Source organism: Xenopus laevis, chromosome 1S (genome assembly GCF_017654675.1).
Source record: "Xenopus laevis strain J_2021 chromosome 1S, Xenopus_laevis_v10.1, whole genome shotgun sequence".
NCBI lineage: Eukaryota > Metazoa > Chordata > Amphibia > Anura > Pipidae > Xenopus > Xenopus laevis.
In genome coordinates this window covers 52,850,212-52,869,021 of record NC_054372.1, presented here as the reverse complement: position 1 = coordinate 52,869,021, position 18,810 = coordinate 52,850,212, and the positions used below count along the sequence as shown (strand labels likewise).

Here is an 18,810-nt window from a genome sequence, read left to right as displayed (position 1 = left end):
TCGCCAAACGAGCGGATCTTTGAGTCTATGGCCACCTTTAGGCAGAAGGTGCCACCAGCTCCAGAGTCTAATACTGGAGAGTTCTAAACAGGAAGTTGCAAAGGGGGAGGGCTGAGCACAATTTTCAAGCTAATACAGACGTTTTTGACCTAAAGGTATTAAAATAAAAAAACGATTTCTTCTATTTTACATTATTTTGCATTGTTAAAATGTATGCTATATGTCCCTTTTAATGCAGTAAAAGGTCAGATCAATAAAGTTAATAGAATCTTTATCAAAAGAATAAAAGAGTGTAAATTTTAGGCCTGCCTCAATGCTTTTGGTATAGGACACAAATCTCTCAAAGTCCCCCAAGGAACCACGTCATATAACTATAAAGTCGTCAACATAACGATCGTAGTAGTCCAAGAAATGTTTAAAAGGGTTATCCAAATTATAAATACATTTATGTTCCCACCATCCCATCACAAGATTTGCATACGAGGGGGCAAATTTTGTCCCCATCGCCATGCCCTGTTTTTATTAATAGAATTGGTTATTGTGTTTTAGTATGAAATTACTATAAATGTTTGTAATTGCAACAAATAAGTACTGTATTTTCTTAAATGGTATTAAATGACCAATAAGCCTATGTGATGGGAAATGCTAGAATATAAAGAAGTTACATCCAATGAGGCCCAACAATAGAGGTTTTTCCATTTTAAGGTAGACAGATACTCTTTAATATGTTGGTAGTTGCTAGAGTCCTGCAGCGGGTCGGGTACTCACAGGTTACCTGCAAACACCTGCAGTACCCTGTGGGTTGCAGGTAGAAGTTCCAGGTGCGGGTATAGACGCGGGTCGGCGGTTCTGTGGGTCACGGGTCGGGCCGCAGCTCTTCTTAATATTGATTTTTACTCCTTTTTTCTGATCACGTCTACCTCCGATGATGTCACTTCCAGTTTACGACAGCTCTTCCTGTTTTACTCCTTTTTTCTGGCCATGCCTACTTCCGATGATGTCACTTCCGGTTTACAGTGACAGCACTTCCTGATTCTTGATGGTCAGCAGATTGCGGGTCCGAGTTGCGGATAAGGTACTTGCGGGTCGGGTCACGGGTCCAAGCGGGTAAGAATGCGGGTCCGGGTTGCGAATTGCAGGTTGCAGGTACGGGTAGGGTACAGGTTCCAAAAAATGGACCCACGCAGGACTGAAGTGGCTGTAAATAAGTATCCACCAGTGAGACACAAGGGGAGATTGCAACATTATATGTGGCCAGGACGGAGGTGTGACTGCTGCCTCTTCGGAAGTGTGAGTACAATAACAGGCGAGTCTTATGGAAAGCATTTTAGGATATCCTAATTCTATTCTATCCTAATTCTATTGCTCCATTATAAAATGTATAATGGAGCAATAGAATTCTTAATTAATCAGATGCAATTTCAGAATAGGACTGGCCAGATATGGGATGACTTTGACATAGTAGGCCAGCTTAAATATATTGCAATATATGGACAAACAATCCCTGTTTAGTTTAAATGGTAAGGCATTTTTCAGTAGCAGTATGCACAAAATGTCTCTGTCTTAAATATATTGATAATGGGTTGAGTGTAGAGGACCACTTGTATTTGTTTATATGTATTTCGTGGTCACAGCCTCATTGCACCCATGCCTAAGCGTAAAGGCACACCTGGAGATTAGGGGAGATTTAGTCACCCAGCAACTAATCGCCTCTTCTTTGGGGCGACTAATCTCCCCGAACTGCTTCCCGGGGTCTTCTGCCTGCTTCAATGAAAAAAACGCCTGCGGCAATGCTTTTTTGTATCTGATAAAATCAGTAAAGGTATCTATAACGAGATTATAACAAGCAGGGGGAAAGTTGTGCTCACTACTAATTTTTAAAACCATTAGGGTAAGGGCACACCTGGAGATTCGGGGAGATTTAGTTGCCCGTCGCTTCTGCGTTTTTTCACTGAATCAGGCGCAAGACACGGGGAAGCATTTTGGGGGGAAATAGTTGCCGCAAATAAAAGCAGATTAGTAGCCGGGCGACTAAATGTCCCCGAATCTCCAGGTGTGCCCTTACCCTAATGGTTTTAAAAATTAGTAGTGAGCACAACTTTCCCTTGCTTACTATAATCTTGTTATAGATACCGTTACTGATTTTATCAGCTACACAAAAGCCAGACAGGTGATGGACAACAATATCAACTGATACACAGTTACACAAAGCAGAGTTTTACATCACTTCCTGTATGCTGTACATAGGGTTGCCACCTGTCCGGTTTTGACCCGGACAGCGCGGTATTTGGAGGGGCTGCCCGGGTCTATACTTCCTGCCCGGTTTTCCAAATAAGGAAAGCCGGGCGGGATTCCCTTGTTTGACACGGCGATCGGCCAATCGCTGATCACCGCACCATATCCCTGCCCACTGATGTCATGGTTCCGCCCCCCGCCCAGTCTCAGCCAGACATAAAGGTGGCAACCCTAGCTGTACATCCTGCTTCCGCCACAAGTTTATATCGCTTCGCACTTGACGTATAATCTTTTGTTTTGTTATATCTGTTCATACAATCGTGGACGGCATATTGTTTAACGGTGAAATTGCTCATCGCAGAATAAAAGTATGAACTGTGTATGGCCACATTTAGCAGATCGCATGTAGGAGAGCGATTTCCCCTGAGGATGTCCTAAAACGCTTTCCGTATTCTTCCTTAGGAGAGCGAACACAAGAGCGTGTGTTCTCTAGAGGATGTCCTAAAATGCTTTCCAAAAACTCACCGTACATAACCTGCTGCCTACAATATTCAGAGAAACCCACATTAGGCAGCCGAGTCCTGCAAATATATAACCACCCCAAGACCAGTGTCGCTTTGTGAGTTATACTTCTCCCACAGTTTGATAAGACTACAGAACAACTAGCAAATGACGGCATGCGTCGCGTGAAAGTGACGTCACCGGAGAGCGAATCGCTGCCATGATGTAGCCGTAACCTTCCCCGTAAGCCTGACAGTGACTGACAGCTCAGCTGTTGTATGTCAATCAGTAAGCTAGCACTGCGCCTGCGCTGGTCTAGCTCCTCCCACGCAACCAACAGGGAACGCAGGCTTAAAGGGGCGGGACAAGCGAGTGTATGTTTTACAAGTAAATAAACCTTCTGTGTAGGGTCGTCGTAGGAGCTTGTTTTACAGTTTTGGGAGTAAACGCCAACTAATTGCATCTGTGCTCGACCTGTGGCATCTCTGTGAGTGGGGTCTCTGTTGGCTTCGTGTGTGAATTGGGGTGTTTGTGGGTGTCCTCTCAGGGGCTGGGAGTTTGTGTCTGTGAAGTGTTGTTTTGTGAGTGTAAGTGCTGGGAGCAGCTGTAGTGTTCCTTGTGTACCTGCTAGCCCTAACATGCACACTGCTTTCAATATACGCCAGGAACTCGCAGTTTATTGACTCCATCGGACGGGCCAGTTATTTCATGCTCATCTGATGCACGACTGCAGCTTACTACTTTACGTTACTGCACTTTTACTGAGGAGATGTCAGCGGGGGTGCGGGATGTACCTTCAGGATCCTTTGCCACTGATCAGGGGGTGAGGAACAAGCAACAGAAACCAGATGAGAAGAACAGCAACAAGGAGAATACTAAAGGGGAGTCATCATGTCAGATGAATGTCGAGGCCCCGCAGCCTAGAGTCAATCCATGGACTAAGAAGCAAAGCCTTGCAGCTACCAGTACTGTGCATTTCCATGGCCATCATGGTAGGTATATACAGTATATGCTGCCCGTGTTCTCCGTCATCTCGTTGTGCCGTCTAGTAATAGGGGTACCATTACCATTTAAAAGTACACCTCTTTCCAGGTATTCACAAGGCATCGTTTGTGGACGGTTAGTGCTTTCTTGGGTAATTAAAACGTTCTAATTAAAACGTTTTGTAAAGTACCAACATGTTTCACAGGGCTGTACTATAAATGGGTACGGTTATACATTGAACATACAGATTTACTTACAAGAACAAGCAATAACTAGGGCCGAATTTAAAAACTGTGTGCCTCAATGCCTTGAGTCTGAATGATGGTTATGGTGATGCCCTACGCTGACCACAGATCCAAACTACTCCATTATACCACATACCTGTTTCAGAGATGTCAAGATAACCTTGTGTCATTAGAGTAATTATCCAGTCCTGGAGTTTTTAAAACCTTATTTCTCTTGGCTACAAATAGAAGCCAAGCTAACCCAATGTTATGATCACCCTAACAACTTGCTTATTAACATGAATATTAAATGGCATTAACTGAAATCTCTGCTTTTCCAGTCGCCCTGTTCTCAAAAACAATATGTGCCACAAAAACACTTTGGACATAAGTATTGCTTGTCTCACTAAAAAAACATTTTACTTCAATCCTTGCATGCTCTTTAGTGAATTAGGTGGTGTTGGAATAGTCAGAAGGGCCTCACTATCCATGTTGCAACCATATAATTAACCAGCATTGCCCAACTGCATGGCACAGAGCAGTTGATATCTATAATAGGATAAATTGAAGCCTGGGTACTGCTGCCCAATGAATAGCATAATACACCTTTTTACTTTCTGCCAGGACTTGCTTAGGGTATTCTGGACTAATCTGGTGTGCATTACTTATTAATTATTTCTGCTATGTTATAGAATTGGGTGATGCGTGGCATTCAAAAGGTTAATTCCTTTTGTATTTAAGTATTTCTTCAGGCAATACTAGGTATGTAACAAGGTTTCACATATGCAAAAATGCTGTTTAAACAAGCACCCCATTATGATTTTGAAGTAAATCTGCATTAATCCTAAAGCCCAACTAATTGTTTGTAATCCTCAGGCCCCATGAATTACATCCCTACATTTTGACTTTTTTTTTTTTTTTTAATCAAATGATTGAAAAGCTAATGTTCCAATTAAGAATTGACAGTGAAGTTGTTGGTCCTTTTTCCTTCTCTATACGAATGGCAGTTAACTCCCTAAATAAAACTTGATTAGTGCCTTCCTCCAAATTTGCATATTTACATGATACACCACCTACACACACTCCTCCTACACAGGATATGCCTCCCCATTCATACAGACAGACATAAACAACCCCAGACATAGAATAGACTATAACCTGGTAAGGAACTTCTTAGCTGAACACACAGGAGAACGAAAGTATAAATCGTGAATATATGGGAAGGTTTATGGGCGAAGGAGAAGTAGAAAATTGGCGCAAGTGGATAACCCCGAACAAGCTGTTTGTTTGCAAAATTATTATAAAACCTCTGCTTGTTATAAAGTAAAGGGCTGCATAACTTGCTAGTGCCATATAAATGAATGATGATTATGAAGAGGATTAAGGGAAAAGTGCAAGGCAACAGAATATTAAAGGACCGCTAAACCCTTCCCTAAATCACAGCTTCCTTTTGCCCACCTTCCAAGCTCCATCCTCACAACTTCTGTTAAACTGAAAAGTGTGAACCTGTGCAGTGGTGTTCAGAGGTGACATTTTCTTCCACTTTGGATTCTCTTCTGTTACTTTGCCAATAGACATCTTGCAGAAGCATGTGCAGTTGAAACTGATCCTGTTCCTAGCTTTCACTGTGCATGCTCCTGCCAGGTTTGTGTCACTGAAATGATAGACGAGAATCCGTAATGTGTGAAGGTGGCACTTGCATTCTTTTTAAACATGCAGTTGCAAAGCAAGTAAGTGCCATCTTCACCCATTACTGATTCTCCGCTATCAGTTTATGCTCCAGAATGGGGGACCCGATGTTCATGCCTTTGCACTGGCTGCACAATTTAGAACAGTTATGGACGTTTTTGGGTTTCATTTTTAATTCGAAAAGGACTTTTATTTATACATTTATATATGGCGACAGGTCCACTTTAAGGGGCAGATTTATTAAGGGTCATTAATAATTTTCAAATTCTTTTTAGGTGCCAAAATGAAAACATTCAAATTTTAATCCCCAATTCAAATGTAAATTAAAATGTGAAATTTATCACACGTAACCATGGAAACGTTCTAATTTGCATATTCTCCACAAAACCTGACATTCGAGGAAAACTCGATTTGTACGATTTTAAATTTTTGGGTCGGGACTATTCGATTGAATATTAGACATTCACATTTATTCTTAACCTCCCATTCAAGTTTTGAGTGTATTCAAATTTATTAGAGTAAAAAAAAAAATTCACATAAATTCAACCTTTGATCAATCTGCCCACAAGTGTACTCATTGTTGAGCATGTATAGTATATATGGTGCCCATAAGGCTTTTTCAAACATATACAAAAAGCATGTATTTTACTCTGATACCTTGTAAGAAGATATGTAGATAAAATTATATGATTTCTTTATTTTTAGGACAACAGAGCTCGGCAAAAGTGATAAGAGCAGGAAAACCTCCATCAAAGAAGGTACTGTCAGCAGTTCAGTATCAGACTGGATATATATTTTTGTAAAGTGATACTGCCAGTGCATAAATAAGACTGCTTTATTATATAACTTTTACAAGTTTTAAATTCATTTTTGTAATTTTAATTATAGTTTTTAATGAATATCTTTTTTGTTTGTAAATGTACTTGCTTTCTTTGACCTGCTAGTTTTGACTGCATGTACAGTTGGACCAATGTTGCGATAGTCGGCTTCCAGCTTCAAAGTACAATGCCTTGCATTACATTGTTCTAATGCCAATTGCAAATGCATGCACAAATAACCTGTAAAATATATAAAAATGTATAATTGTTTTTTGTAAAGCTCTTTAAAATTACATTTGATTTTATTGGGCATCAACATTTTTTTTGCTGCTTTATTTCTGTGAAAGTTATTAGGAGTATTTAAGACTACTATACAATTACTATGCAACTAAACTGGTTAGAGGGATGGAAGACTTTAATTATGAGGGGAGACTGTCAAGGTTGGGGTTGTTTTCTCTGGAAAAAAGGCGCTTACAAGGGGACATAATTACACTTTACAAGTACATTAGAGGACATTATAGTCAAATAGCAGGGGACCTTTTTATCTATAAAGTGGATCACCGTACCAGAGGCCACCCCTTTAGACTAGAAGAAAAGAACTTTCATTTGAAGCAACGTAGGGGGTTCTTCACAGTCAGGACAGTGAGGTTGTGGAATGCACTGCCGGCTGATGTTGTTATGGCTGATTCAGTTAATGCCTTTAAGAGTGGCTTGGATGATTTCTTGGACAGACATAATATCAAAGGCTATTGTTATACTAAACTCTATAGTTAGTATAGATAGGGGTATATTTAATTTATGTGAAAGTATGGAGGGGTGTGTGTATGGATGCTGGGTTTTCATTTGGAGGGGTTGACCTTAATGGACTTTGTCTTTTTTCAACCTTAAAGGGGTGGTTTACCTTTAAATAAACTTTTAGTATGTAATAGGCTAATTCTAAGCAACTGTTCCATTGGTTTTCATTATTTATTTTTGATAGTTTTAGAATTATTTGCCTTTTTCTTCTGACTCTTTCCAGCTTATAAATGGGCGTTGCTGACCCCATCTAAAAAGCAAAATCTTTGTAAGGGTACACACTTATTACTGCTACTTTTTATTGCTTGTCTTTCTAGTAAGGTCCTCTCCTATTCATATTCCAGTCCTTCATTCAAATCAATGCATGGTTGCTAGAGTAATTTGGACCCAATCTACCAGATTGTTTATAATGCATTTTGAAGAACTGCTGAATAAAAGCTAAATAACGCAAAAACCTTAAATAATTAAATAAAATGAAAACCAATTGCAAATTGTCTCAGAATATCACTCTATACATCATACTTAAAGTTAACTCAAAGGTGAACAACCCCTTTAACTATGTAACATGCTTTGTGCTTTCATTGTAATTTCTTCTTTGCATTTGCATATTGAGAATATTGCATGGTGATTGTTCAATAGAAATAATAATATAGTTGTGTTTTTCTTCTTAGACTAGCGATTTTCATGACATTACAAATTGGCCAACACCAAGTGAAATTGCAAACCATGGAGTAAGTAGAATGCATTAACACAAGAAATAGGGGTTATTGCATGCAGTGTTTCTCTGTAATCATTAGCTGAGGTTTACCCTCCATGTTTTTTTGGCCAGTGCAAAGAGAAACGATTTTAATTGGCCCTTCTCCCCTCTGTGTGTATGCTTTAACAGAACTGTGGTCTGTTTATCAGTTAGATGGATGACATTCCCATAATATTTCTGTCAATGTGCCACAAATGGGTTGGAGGGGGGAGGCTCTACTCTTGCTGAATGAGGTTTTCCCAATATAACTACTTCCATTTAGCATTTTCTAGATGTCACTGGACTCCTCATATTCCCCCTCCCTCCTCACCATCTAATTGTGTAATAAGTGCATGGGTATCGGGTACTCCATTCCATACCTCCCAACTGTCCCGTTTTTTGCAGGACAGTCCCGATATTTGACAGCTCAGCCCGCAGTCCCGGGTTACTGAAATGTCCCAACTTACTCTTTGATCTTCTGCACTGAACAGCCTCAAAAAGATACAAAGTTTCTTACTTTAATAACCTGACAAATTTTGTTAAATGGGCATGGTAATTAGGGGGTGTGGCCACAAAAATGGGATTGGTCAAAACATTTCCGCCGCGCTCCCTCTTTTTATTTCCAAATTGTTGGGAGGTATGCCCATTCTGGCGCATGAACAAGACTTTGGCATGATGAAAAGCTTGCTTTAGTGTTCACAAAATGCTGCCTGTCTGCTTGATTAATTAAAAATGATAAATTCCAAGATTAAAATAAACAAGATTGAAATATTTTTAATAATATAAATAATGTGTATTTTTCTGGCCTAACATCATAACATAGGATTTGGAATTACTTTTTAAGGTCCCCTTTAAACCCCTCCTTTATATATTATATAAGCCTTTTGGATTCAACAATTTATTGCTCGAAGTATCATGATATGGATTTTGGGTACAGAGATTTGGGTGGTTGATAGTGGTCAGTGTTGTTCAGTAGCACTGTTGAGTTCTATATTTCCATAGAACAGAATGGCATTTAACTGCTCAAAGTAGTCATGCACATGCTAATGAATTTACACAGATATTGGGTATGATAAATGTGTCAATTTGTTTAATTCTTGACAGTTGTGAACGTTATATCTATATCTTTTTTACATGACATGGCACGCTGATAAATAAATGATGCATCATTCCAAATACATACATTTTTTCCTCTTTTGAAATTTTTTTTGACATATAGTAATTACTTTACACGGATAACTCTTGGGAGTAGATGTCGAAATGTGAGATTTGCGTTTACCGCAGAAAAACTCACCCACATTCTATTTTTTCCTATGGGATTTTTAGTAGTGTATTTGAAATGATGAATTCTAACTTTCATCCATTGATGAAATGGGTACCCTGCTAAAAATGCCATAGGAATGAATATAAAGTAGCTATGTTTTGCTGTGACAAGCTCTAAACTCACATTGATAACTGCCCCTCAGTTTTTATATTTCTTAAAGGAAAACTATACCCCTATACGCGATTCTTGTAATTTAATGTTAATGGTTCAAAGTGATGTACAATGTTCCTAGGTAAACTAAAAAATACCCCCAGGAAATGCCCCTAAAGTGAAAGAGCACAAAATGTTCAAAAACAGCTGGTACCGAGTGCAAATGAAATGGGAAATTCTGTTGGCACTTAAAGGGTTAAACATTGTACATTTTTCTTCTGACCCTTGTGACGTTAAAAACAATTAACATCTCTTATTCTCCTTAGACCAAAAACATTCTCGCTGCCACAACAAATGAAGAACCTGCAAGCAAACAAGAGAAGAGCGATGATGGGAAGTCTGGTCATAAAGATGTCCATGAAATAAGGGAGAACTGTAATATGGAAGTACAAGTGAAAAATTTAGCCAATGACCAGGTGGAGGCTGCTACGCAAAAGAAAAAATGTTTGTGTCATCCTCTTATTATTTATTTATTTATTTTTAAATGTAAAACAGGTTGCCATAATACTTTTTAGAAAATCCATTTTGGTGTGAACTAATTATAAACATTAATAATTTGTTGCCAATTTGTCATGCAGTCAACAAACAGAAATGGATGCCATTGCATTTAGAGGAGACAAAAACAGATAAACAAGAAAGGCCAACAATCCACAAAAACTCAAGTTCTCAGTGTGAGTTTAGCAGAAGCCATAGCAACAAACAGAGAGTATACAGTAAGTCTTAAGCATGTGATTTTTTTCGCCCTAACTTTCAGTTACTGTAAAACTAATTAATTTAAATGTTGCTTCTAGGCATTTAGGGATGCACCAAATCCACTATTTTGGATTCGAACGAAATCCACTATTTTGGATTCGAACGAACCCCCAAATCCTTCTCAGATTTGGCCGAATACCGAACCTGAACCTTTGCATATGCAAATTAGGAGTGGGAATGTGGGAAACATTTTTACTTCCTTGTTTTCTGACAAAAAGTCACACAATTTCCCTCACCACCCCTTATTTGCATATACAAATTAGGATTCGATTCGGCCGGGCAGAGGGATTCGGCCCAAAGGCAGAATCCTGACCGAATCCTGGATTAGGTGCATCCCTAATTATATTCTAAGCTTCCAGAGTGTGTACAGTTAACCTACACAATTTCCAGTACCTGTGTGTTCACCCACTTTCTTCTAATAATGATATTCTAGCTCTTTTGGCGGAACTTGGTTATGTCTTTAAATAAATAATAATAAATTTGTGATTCATATTGACACAGAGCCTGGTATGTATTATTCACTTTTCGTTAGGCTGGCATCTTGATCGGAAGGATGAGTTGGATGAAGTCTCTAGTGTACGGAGTGAAGGGGGAAACCCCAGAGGAAGAGGTAGTGGACGTGGAAGAGGTCGAGGAAGAGGCAGTCCTTACTGTACGTAACCCATATTTTCTTATATCCTACCTTTTGTTGTCCAAAAATGGCTTGGTGCATCCTGGTGCCACCCCCCCCCCCCCCCCACACACACACACACAGCCACCGATGCCAAAAGCTCTTCACGGGTATAACTAAATCTAATCAAAATGGTAATCCTGTACTCTCTACATTATGCAGTCCCTAATCCATTACTTGGTCAACTACAAGCAAAACAAAACTTTGGCTCATTAGCACAGTGTACCTTTAACCCTCTTTGTTCAAGGGACACTGACTTTTAACCTTGTTGCACAAGGTGTTGCCTTTAAACAAGCCTTGCTGCTTAGATCAGAATGGAACCTCGAAACATACACTCTACATAACAACCACGACATTGACCACTACATTGTTAAAATTAAGTGTTTACTTGTAACACCCAGGCAACTTCCATTAATTATAATTGTAGAAAGCTGTTGTTGCACTGTTTGGATGAAAACTTTACCAGATTCCAGTGATTAGAAAGTGTTCTTTTGTTTTCATTTCATTGCAACAGTGCGCTGTTCATATACTGCCGGAGAGAACAGAATGAAGACAGACCAAACGGAAAATAATAAAAGTATGATGTACTATTATGGTGATGGAACTGGGATGCATATTTACCCTGTAGATGAAAAATTACTTAAGGAATACCTTAAGCGCCAGATGTAAGCATTTTGTTGTATTTGTTACTTGTTGGGAAATCTTTAACACAAAAGTTACAGATTTTATTGTACACTGACTAGCATGTTTTCTTTTTGTAGCGAGTATTACTTTAGCATGGAGAACTTGGAAAAAGACTTCTTTCTCAGGAGAAAGATGGACCTGCAGGGGTTTTTGCCAATTTCTCTGATTGCTGGTTTCTATCGTGTGCAGTCTTTGACCACAGATGTTGATATCATCAAATTGGTAAATAGATTATTACTATTGTTTGTGTATCCCTAACGAGGCTCAAGAGTATAATTTTGTTGCTGTGATTTATACAGAAAGATATCACAGCAACCAGTGTGGCAACAAAGACACATTCAAGATTAGTTCTGTAAAGACATCTGTGCTCTCCTGTGTATTCAGTTTGTTGCATTATTTTTAAGTACAAGCTGTCGGAGAGAACAGAGCAATGCAGATACAGACCAAGTAGGTGCAGGACAACATTATCCCTGTGGTTTTACAGTTTAGATTATATGGTTGCTCTACCATTTACACTGTACAAATTCTTCCACAGAAACTTACACTGCCATCCCTATATAATTAACAGCCTCTTTGGGGTCTCCTGCTTATCTATGGCGATTAATTTGGCTTCTTTCTTCTCTATGGCCCTTTGAGAAGGCCTAAATTAACTGATTCATATCTTTCTGACTGCTGGAAATAAGTAAAAGTACAAGAAATCCTGGAAAAGGCAAGAGTTAATACTTTGTACTCCAAAAAGAGAAAAGTGACTACTCAGGCGAAAGTCCTTTGGGAAAAATATCTGAAAGGACAGTCCAACAGTATACAGAAAAAAAATTGCAATGTTCTTATTTCACTTTTAATAATATGACCTGAGGATTTCTCAGGTGTATGGCAACAAAGTTGAGTTGCTTCTGATTTAGAAAATCTAGGACGATTCTTTGTTGGCACATGCAGTAGGCCCAAAAGCATAAATTGAGTGTGCTAGTAAGGAGTGCACTACAGGTAGAATGTAATAATGTTTTATGTTTATCCTCATGATAAACTGTCACAAAATATATTGCTTGGTGTCACTTTTTCTGTAGTGAAGACATTTTCATGTAACTTCACACCTACGAATGTACTTGAGGAAGGTGGTGTTTTAGGAACATTGTGAAATGTACCAATTATTTTTAGGTTGTGTAGACTTTATTTCATTCTATTGACAAAACATTCTCTCATAACTTCTCCTTAGTTACATCGGTTATACTGGATAATGGGAAAATAGCAGTCTTTTAGTGCCTTCACTTTAAGGCTCATGGCACTGGAAGTACTCTTGCTCACTTGGATATTGCCAGGTAGCCTGTCCCACACAGTTTGAGGGCTCTCACAGGAAAAAAAACTGTTCATAAAAGCCATGATAGCCCAGTGCATAAACTGTCCAACATTTATAAGGACATCTATAAAATTTATATGTCTAGTGTATCCCCTTTACCCTTAGCCCTGCAGTGTCCTGTTACAGCTATAATTATTTTCATCTGTGGAGGAGTCTCTGGCTTCACTTGATTTGTATCAGCTAGGTTTACCTTACTATTAAGAGAACATTGGCTGAAAAAAAGGTAACTCAGGCTTAATAATTGTCAGTATCGTTTCAAGAAATATAAGTGGTTTTGCCTTTATCTGTAGATATTGCTATATCAGTGGCACTAAAGATTGCCATTACATATTATCTGTGTACTAGATCACACCACACGCAACTTTATTTCAGTATATTAAAAACGAGGCACTTTCTGTAAAATTTTTATGTCTGGGTGACCATTCTGCCGAGGAAATTTTATGTGCACCCCACCCTTAGTCGTAGTGTGGTCTTGCCAAACTATGTAAGTCTCTGCACTGGCGCTCTTAACAATATTGCTGTGGTATCACTTCTGCAGTCAATCAAATATATACACATACTGTACACTTGTGGGAAATGCATATTATAAATCCATTTCAAGGATCAGGATGCTGTTTTGTTTCCTAAGAATATGAATAGGAGTAGGAACAGGCTATAGCTTGGCAGATGAGGAAGATGTATATTTCTGTCATCTCTGATCCAGTGCATTACATTTTGGCTAATTTACCTAGTAAATGTGTTTTAAGGAAAACAATATTTGTTTTAATTTGTGGCAAAATACTTCCATCTTTCCTCCCCCCTATATTATTATGTAAAGCCTTACTGACTAACATATATTTTAGGCTTTGAAAGACAGTGCCGAGGTAGAAATAGTAGATCAGAAGATAAGAAGAAAAGTGGATCCTGAAAAATGGCCTATTCCAAGTGGTCCATCTTTTGAATTGACACATACTGACTTCTCTAGATTCATTGACTGTCCAGAATTTATACCTGGGAAGAAACTGGAGTCTCGTACAGGTGGTATTTGTTTCAGTAGTTTGTGTATTTCTGGAGTAACGCACATTATGGTGCCCGTTAAAAGGCGCTTTACAATGGTACAGGTTCAGAAACTATGCTTTAAAATGTATTGAAAAAGGCCTGAAATATATGTTTTGCACATTTTTCTTTATAAAAAAATGTAGTTTGATTCGAAATTGCCATGTTGTTGGGATAACAAACACTTTTCTGAATAAGCTATTTATGCTGTGGCTGAATTGTTAATGCAAAATGTTAGAAATCGTTTCTGTGCCACCTTAACCAATCTGAAAAACCAGAAGAAACATAAAAACATTCCCAGTGTTTTCTTTAAACTCCTAGTGTGTAAAACGCCCCTGCCCCTGCCATAACTATACCAACCTCCGCTGCCTTTAAATAAATTGTTACCCTATACCTGCTGATTAAATGAAGAGCTGCACAGAGGACAAAGTGACATATTTTTCTGATCTGTGGCCTCATAGTAATAAGGTCATACAAATTGACCAGGGTCACTGCTTGGCTTTCAATACACATGTTCCTCTTTGTCAGTCAATCCAATGAAGCCAGGGGAGGAGGGGTGAGAGGAGGGTTTAGTTCCCCTTTGCTAGTGAACGAACAACTTTACAGTTCTGGCTTGCATTTTGATCTATGCATTATCAAAGTGTTTTGGCATGGAAGGGGTTAAATTTGTTATGATGTATGAGCTTTTAGTAATTTTTTTTTTCTGTTTGCAATCATAGGGTCTGTACCGAATTCTCCAAGAAAAGAATGCTCTTTTTTGCAGGATGGAAGTAACACACTGAATAATTTACAAAGTATGCCTAAAGTCCTCTCCACAAGCATGCCAGAGCTGGACTCTGAGCCTTGGATAGAAGTTAAGAAAAGACGTCGTCCCTCCCCTGTCAAATCAAAGGTAAAAAAAACAAATATTGTGTATAATATTTACAACTATGAAACAATGGCTAAATGGTGAACATAAGAGAAAAAAAATTAATTTGTTTGGCATTGTTGGTAGAGGTGAATTACTGCTCCAACTGTGTCAGCTTTAGTGTCCTTGTGCAAACTCTTCTGTGTAGAATAATCTCCACTTCCTGTTATATTGCTGCCCATGCTATAATGGTTCCCCTGTCTTTTGAAGAATGAACTAACTCTCCTCTTAGTTTAAAGGGGACCCGTCACCCAAAAAAATTATTCAAAATCCTATTTTATCAGATTAGTCAAGGATAATGAACTTTAATTACACTATATAAATTATTTGAATATTGTTTCCTTCAGTCTGGGATTTCAAAATTACAGCAAGCAGGCAGCAGCCATTTTGTGGACACTGTTATTAAGACAAGCCTTGCATCATCTCAGAATTTTGTTTTTGCACCACAATGGGGGACCCAATGTCCATCCCCATGCCCTGGCCACACAGTTATATGGTAAAGAGAACGGGGGAATGTGTGGGGAGCAGTGACATCTAAGAAGTGCTGAATTGAAAGTGAAAGTAATTGTCTGCCCCTCCTCTATGCCACGGGCATAGAGGAGGGGCAGACAATATTTGATTGACAGCTGAGATTTTTAAATGAGCTTACAACAGCTATGAATGCTTAAATAAAAAATAGAAATTGGATTTCATGTTTAATTTGAAAAGAACTTTTATTATACAGATTTTTGTGTCTGGGTGACAGGTCCACTTTAATGCTTCACATTATGAGAAGGTCAAACTAAGCGGTTTAAAGGCAGCGTTTGCTTAAAGTGCAAATATACATCCCCTAACCCCTCTGCACTACACTCTTGCCTGCCATGATATTAAGTGCTCTTGTGAAGTGTTTTTGCCAGGGACATTTTTAAAAGGGTAAAGTAGAGGAGGGTGACCATCATGTTGTCTTGTGACCTTGTTGAATTTAAGCTTTGTTTAAAGCTTATGTTCTAGAGGCACATTGCTTCAAAAAGATTTTCTTTTGTTAGAATTAAAATTTTATATAGCTATTAAGTTAAACTATTAGGGCGAAAAACTACTTTAACTGTGGTATCCAAGTGAATCTCTTGGCAGTCCTTGACACTGTTAAAGTTTTTACCACATACCATTCAATGCAAGTGGCTTTTGAGAAAGATGGGAAGTAACCCATAGTAACCAGTCAGCAATTACCTTTTTTCAGCCAGCTACATGAAGGACAATGAAAACAAAAATTTAATCGGCTGTCAGGGGTTGCAGTATTGATAAATAAGCCCAAGTTGCTGCAGTGCAGTTACCCATAGAAACCAATACAATCTTTGCTTTTTTTTTTTTTTAAACTTGTAGTAAAACGTTTAAAGCTAATCGATTGGAATTTAGAACCTATGTTAGTAAATTAGCCCACGATGAATTGTGCACCTAATTACATTTTGGGGAAGCAAAATTGGATAAATGTATTTGAAACTTTAAATACAGATTTTGCAATGGCATTGTATGTCTAACAGGAGAAAGCAGGTTCTATTACTTAAAGGAAAACTATACCCCCAAAATGAACACTTAAGCAACAGATAGTTCATATCATATTAAGTGGCATATTAAAGAATCTTACCAAACTGGAATATATATTTAAGTAAATATTGCCCTTTTACATCTCTTGCCTTATGCCACCATTTCGTGATGGTCTGTGTGTTGCCTCAGAGATCACCTGACCAGAAATATTTCAACTCTAACTGTAACAGGAAGAAGTGTGGAAACAAAAGACACAACTCAGTCTGTTAATTGGCTCATGTGACCTAACATGTATGGTTTGTGAGTACAGTGATTCCTACGATCCCAGGGGGCGGCCTTATTTTTTAAAATGGCAATTTTCTATTTATGATTACCCAATGGCACATACTACTAGAAAAGTATATTATTATGAAAATGGCTTATTTACATGAAGCAGGGTTTTACAAATGAGCTGTTTTATGCAATATCTTTTTATAGAGACCTACATTGTTTGGGGATATAGTTTTCCTTTAAAGGGATACTGTCATGGGGGAATTTTTCTTTTTTTTAAATGCATCAGTTAATTGTGCTGCTCCAGCAGAATTTTGCACTGAATCCGTTTCTTAAAAGAGCAAACCGATATATATATATATTTTTTATATTTAATTTTGAAATCTGACATGGGGCTAGACATATTGTCCGTTTCCCAGCTGACCCCAGTCATGTGACTTGTGCTCTGATAAACTTCAGTCACTCTTTACTGCAAGTTGGAGTGATATCACCCCCCCCCCCCCGCAGCCTAACAGAACAATCGGAAGGTAACCAGATAGAAGCTCCCTAACCCAAGATAACGACTACCTGGTAGATCTAAGAACAGCACTCAATAGAAAAAGCCAGGTCCCACTGAGACGCATTCAGTTATATTGAGTAGAAGAAACAGCCTGCAGAAAGAGGTCCATCCTAAAGTGCTGGCTCTTTCTGAAAGCACATGACCAGGCAAAATGACCTGAGATGGCTGCCTACACACCAATATTACAACTAAAAATAAATACACTTGCTGGTTCAGGAATTAAATTTTACATTGTAGAGTGAATTATTTGCAGTGTAAACAGTGTAATTTAGAAATAGAAACTACATCATAAAAATCATGGCAGAATCCCTTTATTATACTGTATGTACAGTTCTAAATTGATTACTAACATTTTTGTAATTGTGTATAGAATTCTATCTATATACCAGCCTGTATAGACCAAGGGAAAACTCTGTGGTTTGCACAAAGTCTTTGCAATCCCTGTTCTAATGTTACAGTCATGTTACAGGGTTCTAATGAGTGAAAAGAATGAACTAAACAAAGAATAGAAATGAGAGCAGAATTCTAATTTAAATGAATACTGGTCTATTTTAATGAAGCTACTCCACTTACTGGTACATGTTTTCAAATACTGTATTCTAAACATTTGTCTATACAGGAGCCAGATATTCCTACACTAATAACTCCAAAACTACGGTTGTGCGATGAACCTGAGCCAGAAGATTTGGACTTTATGTTTGATGAAGAGCTGCAGCATATGCAAGGTCGTAAAAACACATTTACTGATTGGTCTGATGATGAATCTGATAACGAAATAGATGACAAAGACCTTAATAAGATCATAATTGTTACACAAACACCTCCTCATCTAAAAAAACATCCTGGGGGTGACCGTACAGGAAATCATATTTCTCGAGCAAAAATTACTTCTGAATTGGCCAAGGTCATTAATGATGGACTTTATTATTATGAGCAAGACTTATGGATTGACTATGAGGAACAGAACTATGTGCCTTCAAAGGTAGCTATTTCATTTATAAATATAATACTTTCTGATTTTATGTTTTAGCAACACATAATTTAGTAAATAATAAGTGGTGAATGGGCTGGCACAAACCGGATCACACTCCTATCTATTTTTGGAGTGTGATCTGTTTTGTGCCAGCCCATTCACCACTTTTATTTGCTATATTGCCTTCCTGAGTTGAAAGTTGGGAGTTTGTGCACCCGGGTCCCCCGTTTGGGTAAGTTAACCCCCAAATCACTGCTTAAAGCGCTGACGCTGAACATTTTTCTCTATATATATCTTACATAGTTACATAGCCTGTGGGATGTCCAGGCAAATCCCTACAGGCCTGTAGTTTCAGGTCATCTTGTAAAAATGCTTTATTTTTTAAGTCCATTTTAGATCATCTGACAAGATCCATCAGTAATTTTACTTAAACCCATAGATAATCATACATTTAGGCCAAACATTTGTGTGCAAAGCATATACTACAGCTTCCATTTACGCTGTTCAAAAATTCCATATTCTCTTGTAATAATTACATTCAGTTTAACATATAATAATACAGCAGGGAAGATAAGTATTGAACATGTCAGTGTTTTTCTCACTAAATCTATTTCTAGTGGGACTATTG

The 18,810-nt window shown here is 38.2% G+C and overlaps 1 protein-coding gene across 7 annotated transcripts in view; it reads left to right on the top strand.

Annotated features, from left to right (window-relative positions):
• Window positions 1-1,055: 1,055 nt before the first annotated feature.
• Window positions 1,056-18,810, top strand: part of larp1b.S (La ribonucleoprotein domain family member 1B S homeolog) — a 33,052-nt gene continuing 15,297 nt past the window's right edge. For 3 of the 7 annotated variants that reach the window (XR_005964888.1, XM_041579581.1, XM_041579580.1), the window contains exons 1-12: window positions 2,987-3,123; window positions 3,402-3,728; window positions 6,339-6,391; window positions 7,918-7,977; window positions 9,723-9,900; window positions 10,035-10,169; window positions 10,742-10,861; window positions 11,394-11,544; window positions 11,641-11,785; window positions 13,760-13,934; window positions 14,672-14,844; window positions 17,829-18,191. Coding sequence is in view for 6 of the 7 variants with exons in the window: in XM_041579581.1 (XP_041435515.1) it covers window positions 3,015-3,123; window positions 3,402-3,728; window positions 6,339-6,391; window positions 7,918-7,977; window positions 9,723-9,900; window positions 10,035-10,169; window positions 10,742-10,861; window positions 11,394-11,544; window positions 11,641-11,785; window positions 13,760-13,934; window positions 14,672-14,844; window positions 17,829-18,191 (1,989 nt within the window). In the remaining variant the exon portion in view is untranslated. The other 4 variants (XM_018239456.2, XM_041579582.1, XM_018239462.2 and 1 more) reach the window with 4 other exon arrangements.